This window comes from Dipteris shenzhenensis, chromosome 28 (genome assembly GCF_047967505.1).
Source record: "Dipteris shenzhenensis isolate YYH24624 ecotype China chromosome 28, Dip_SZ_1.0, whole genome shotgun sequence".
NCBI lineage: Eukaryota > Viridiplantae > Streptophyta > Polypodiopsida > Gleicheniales > Dipteridaceae > Dipteris > Dipteris shenzhenensis.
In genome coordinates this window covers 44,616,675-44,622,655 of record NC_141623.1, presented here as the reverse complement: position 1 = coordinate 44,622,655, position 5,981 = coordinate 44,616,675, and the positions used below count along the sequence as shown (strand labels likewise).

The following is a 5,981-nucleotide window of genomic DNA, read 5'->3' as shown; positions in this document are numbered from 1 at the left end:
CAAATAATGTTGTTTATCAATGTGTATATGTATGTATATACATACATATATATCTATATGTGTATAGATATATGTGTGTGTGTGTGTGTGTGTGTGTTTGTGTGTATACACACACACATGTATGTATGTATGTATGTATGTATCTATATATATATATATATACATACATACATATGTATATATTGATGCATATATTGATGCATATCTTGATGTATATATTTATGCATATAGTTTTGATTGATGGAGAAAATAGGCATGAAAACCATCTAAATTGGCTCTTGCCGTTCGATTTGATATAGGACATGATCCCATTGGGATTTGTAAGTCCAAAGATACGGGGTCCTACTTTTAGGGCCTGAATTCCTAAAATAGGTAGCTTGTCAATGTGCTACCTATTTCGTGCATTTAGGCCTCAAAAGTAGGACCTCATTTGGTCCTACATGGGGTCCTACTTTTGAGGCCTAAATGTATGAAATAGGCAACGCATTGATGCGCTGCCTATTTCAGGCATTCAAGCCCTAAAAGTAAGACCCCGTATCTTTGGAATTACAAATCCAAATGGGGTCATGTCATACATCAAATCAAATGGCAAGAGCCAATTTAGATGTTTTCATGCCTATTTTATCGATTTAATAAAACTATATGCATCAAATAATGTTGTTTATCAATTTTTGGCATACACCCCCAAAATCAAGACCCCCATTGGAAAGAAAGGTAAGGAACACAAGTGCTTGTTCTTATGTTCAGGAGACATTAAAAAAGAGGCCTGCTAGCCCAAAAATGGCAGCGCATCAATGCACTATCATTTTTGGGTTGGCAGGTCTCTTTTTGTTGTCTCACGAGCATACATATGGAGGTTATTATACAATATAACTAAGAAGTAGTATTTAAGGGCATACATATGGGGCCTCATGATGTCTCTGGATACAGAATATGAGATTGCTTGATGCTTGGATTGCAGCTGGAAACGTTGCGTGGACAAAGCCACTATATGCCTCAAGTGTTGGAAATTGATGTATGGCTCAAGTGCTAGAATGTGCAAATCATGGCCAAAATCAAGACCCCTTAGAGATTCCATGAGGGCTATCCTTTTACTACTACACACATCACCTTTAGTCGAGGGTAGAACCATTCGTCATCATAGGCAGCAAGTTCATGGGACCCCATCCCATGATCCAAGGCATTATTCAAAGACAAAGTATTTCTGACCATTCCCAAATTGAGTTTGCCAATTCCTAATTTGATTGATTTCATTTACTGGACTTGCAATGCTTGCAAAGCCCTTGCTTAAGCTTGAATGAGCCTCTTGATTTTGGGGGTATAATGGTCAAAAATGGCTTAACACGCCCAAAATCAAGAGGCTCATTCAAGCTTAAGCAAGGGATTTGCAGGTCTTGTTTTTGGGTGGCAAAAGCACGAAAAATGACAGTGCATTAAGGTGTTGCCATTCTTATACTTCCCCCCTCCAAAAACAAGACCCCCAAGCTATTCATTGGAGACACCAAAATGAGGAGAAGGATGACGTGAGGAGTAGAGGAGCTGGCCAATGAGGGGAGGGACAGCCTTGGAATTGCCAGCAACAAGCATGATGCAAGGAGGTGAGAAGGCAAAGAAGCAAGGAGGTGAGGAGGTGAGGAAGCAAGGAGGCGAGGAGGCAAGAGGTAGTCTTGAAGGGCAACAAGAGGGTGGAGGTGGCCGAAAGAGTAAGCAGGAAAAGGAGGGATGGAGGTTGCTTGTAGGAAATGCTTGGATTAATGCTACAAATGCCATTTTTTTGTTTGTGTTTTGCAGCATGAAATTTTTATGGCATTTTTCTTTTAAAAAATACAACATTGTTGTGATTAATTGTGCTACAAACAACTCAAGCGGTAAAGCACCATGGATTAGTACAACAATATACATCACAAATGGATGCATACACTCATATACATCACCGATGGATGCATACACTTATACTCACATCAATTTCCAATATTGTATTAGATGGACCCTTAGCATATATGTGTGCATAGAAGACCATTTCCTACATTGATCCCTGATTTCATAGTTAAATTATTCCCTTTCTCACATTCTAACATGTGAAGATTTAATGTACATGCATTATGGGCACATTATATTGCAGTTTATGACTAACTTTTTTTATGAATGCATGATGCTTGTATATGTCAAGGAAGGTATATTATCATTTTTGAATGACAAGATTACTCTATGCTCCATTTTATCCTATATTAGAAACTATGATCACTAGATATTACATAAATGTATTGCTCCATTATATCCTATACTAAAAACTATTTTGACCCAAATACATAATGCCAATTGAGGTTAGTACTCATGACAAGTGATGAAAACAATCCAATGGTATGAATGAGATCTTATAAATTTTGGATATATAATATGGGTACTATGTTGATTGAGCTATTTTTCTAAGGGAATATTTTCGACTTAATTACTAAATACATACTTACAATGGTGACCTGATTCCCATCTAAATGTATAATCAAGTTTTACTTTGTGTTAAAAAAAAAGCTTTTGCATAAGGTTAAAATTCGAATAGTATTTATATTTGTTTAGGACTACCCATTGAGTTGGCTCCTATCCTTATATTGAACATGATAATGTTCATAAAGATTTTATGAATACAAATAGATAGCATTGGCTCTCTTTTTAGTGGTTGGGAATGAACCCTAAAAGTACCCTAAAACGACTATGTATTCCCTTATTTGTAGCATGGAAGTGATCATGGTAGAGTGGCATAATCCCTATTTTTCTTTTTTCATAGGTTTTTTTGCTACTCATGGTTGGCGGATACACCACGGCATAGATCCAAATAGATATTTGGTTTTTTGCTTCAACTTGCTTGACTAGAATTTCCTTGATAATTGTTCGATTGTGCATCATGAGTAGCCCACTGGCTTAATTGATGCATTAAGTGCAATGTTTTCCTTAAAGTTTTTCATACTACAGGATAAAAGTTTGCTTATAGGGGTGGAAATAGAAGCTTGTTAACGCCTAGTGCATATTTTTCGTTAGATGCAGCAGGATACTAGTTACAGAGTGTCGGCCAATTATTTCACTTGAATCATGCTCCTCTTATGCTTGAGTTTGTGGTCACGTATTGAGTTTAACATAATAGTCTACAGGATACTGGATGAGCACTCAACATAGTGGTTAGATGCATTCATTTCTAGTTCCGATAGAACTATCATTCAGACATTGGTCATAATAGAAGTATGGAGGGCTAAAATCCTTTTTTGGCTCCCTAAGTTTTTTAAAGCATGGTATTGTCCAGATTACATAGGTATTTTCACTAAGCAAAATTAATCCTTATGATGAAAACTTGATGAAAATGTGTTTTTTTTCTTTTGACATAGTTAGTTCTGTTTCCATGTTTTTGGATCGAATGTATGGATGATCTTCTGCAAGCATAAAAGACATGATATGTATATGTAGCACATGATCATGTTTACATATTTTCAGTCATATATTCTACCTTGTGATCTATCATTATCTTGCTGTGTGGATGTTCAATCTGAGTAGTGTTTGCTTTTTTTATCGCAAATTTTATGTATTGTTATGTCTCTACCTCTCCACAACGACTCAAATTGATAGTATGGGGATGAAAGAGAAGTTAATTGTGAGTTTCAGGCATGCCTTCATGTTTGGAATATGTTTAATTTGCTTATGATCACATCAATTGTTCCAATGATATTGAGGGGAATAAGATGCTGGATGAGGTTCTCGCTCGCTTGAAACCTATTTAATCTTGCTCGCTTATTTGGGGCTGCTCGCTTTTCTCCGCTCACTTTTTGGTAATCCTCAGCAGAGTCATGAAGGGAATCATTTGAATCCATCACCTGTTTTTGTTTCTGGTTGGAAACCGACTTGTCTTTGTGAAAGGTTTTCTCATAAGAATAATCCGCCATTCGAGTTAAGGAAAAGGCTTGGAAGCAGCAACGCTTTACAAGGAGGAAAGCACAGCAGGTACAAAACTGTGCAACACTCTCACCCACACCCATCCATTATCACACCACACACCGTACAACAGAAACATAAGTCAACCAAATACATGATAGAATCCAACGAAACCAACTAACCGTGGTTAGGTCAGTATGACCACCTTATTCACCTAGACACACACCAGCAACTACACAACATGAGATTGATTCTTAACATGATTAACCATGAGTAGTAATGGATCCTCAAGCAGATCCCAGAATTGTAAAAAGAATTCCACAGTTAGCCTATCCTATCCAGGAGATTTCCATATTCCAAAAGCCTTTACTGCGTTGCTCCTCCTGAGATGTAAATAGCCTTTTAAGAAATAGGTAGGTCTATTAGTGTATTTGTTATTTCAAATTGTTTTGTATTTCTACTATGTGCGAGAAGAGAGACAGAGAGAGCTCAGAGCTGTAAGATGTGGATGGGGCGCAACCTAGAACATCTCTAATCATGGAGACTTCAGTCTTCAAGGCTTGCAAGCTAACTGGAATAAATATGAATGGTAGTAGGAGCATATGATAAGAGATTAGGGCGTACAAAGGAAGGGGCAACGTTTTCACAGTTACTGGGGATGTAGAGTGAGATATTTGTGTTTTATTGACAATATGCTTTTTTTGAGAATCATTTTGCATTTTGTTGTTTAGGTTCATTGAGTTGAGTGCAGTCCTTGAGCCTGACAAGCCTCCAAAGACCGATAAAGCTTCAATTCTTCAGGATGCAGCTAGGATAATGGGTCAACTTCGGATTGAAGCACAGCAGCTTAAAGATACAAATCAACAACTCCAAGAAACTATCAAGGAGTTGAAGGTCTTTTTCTTAAATTGGTCTAATGCCACAGATGGTGGTTGATAACATAAAGACATCGCTAAGAAGATTACTTACTGTTCGCTATGGAGTGATCTCTTTTTAAAAAAATAAGGAGCCATTGTTGTGCACCCATCGAAAAATTATTTTTCTGCACATTCAGTATCCGTTTCTTTGATTTTTTTTCTAATGTTCAAAACTTTCTCCTTGACCAGGCTGAAAAAAATGAGCTCCGAGATGAGAAGATGAGTTTGAAATCAGAGAAGGAAAGATTAGAAAAACAGTTGAAGAATGTGAATGTTTTTCCCAGCTATCTGCCACACCCTGTTGCAGTACAAGCAGCTGTTGCTGCATATTCTTCTCAGAGTCTGCCTCATGCAAATAAATCTGTTTCTTATTCTGGATATCCATTTACAACAACAATGTCACAGTACATGCCTCCAGCAACTGTAGACATTTCGAAGGACCACGTGCTCAGGCCACCAGTTGCTTGACAGGCCTTGTATTATACTTGTGTTTCAGGTTTAGTCACTTGAAGTTTATACTTGGATACAATTGCTTCTCGGCATGAAATTTGAACCCTGAACAAAGATCAGGTGTATGAAATGTTCCTTGGAGTACATGATTCTGGTTACAGCTGACATATATTTGTTTCTGTTTTATGACCATGAAAATATCTCATTATGCAAAGTTCACGTATGTTGACAATTATTGACTGTTAATGATTCAGCTTAGATGTCTCATGTTCCTCTTCAAATACCTGTCCGAGAGTTCAAATAAGAAAATCAGCCTGTGACGCCCGGATGAAGTTTTGGGTTTACTATGGTTCATTGTTTCTCAAAATGTCGAAGGCTGATGACACAGCTACTGTGGCTGTATGTCCGAGTTTTCTCTTGTCAGTCTCTTATTTGTCTTCTTGAAGAGGGCTTCATCTACTCTGGTTTAAGTCAAACAATATTTTTAAGCTTGAAATGGTAAAACTCTTTTACAGCCTTTTGGCAGATCGTTCCCATATTACTGCTACCATATCTTTTACAAGACTAGGACTCTTCATTTATTACTTCGATTTTTTGTGTGAACCTTCTGTTTGTCAGAAGAGCCTCTTTTATTTGTGTTTGGTTCTGGGTGCTTAAAATGTATGACGAGGCTATTGTGGCTCTGCGATCTCTCCTATA

General features: G+C 37.4%; 1 protein-coding gene across 3 annotated transcripts in view; it reads left to right on the top strand.

The window, feature by feature from the left end:
- The window catches only part of LOC147883608 (transcription factor ILR3-like), a 74,561-nt gene extending 68,957 nt beyond the window's left edge, over positions 1–5,604 (top strand). For all 3 annotated transcript variants that reach the window (XM_087399603.1, XM_087399601.1, XM_087399602.1), the window contains 2 exons: positions 4,647–4,809; positions 5,022–5,604. In XM_087399603.1, the coding sequence (XP_087255729.1) occupies positions 4,647–4,809; positions 5,022–5,300 (442 nt within the window). In that variant the 3' untranslated portion in view covers positions 5,301–5,604. The remainder of the gene's footprint in view (positions 1–4,646; positions 4,810–5,021) is intronic.
- The last annotated feature ends 377 nt before the right edge of the window (positions 5,605–5,981 follow it).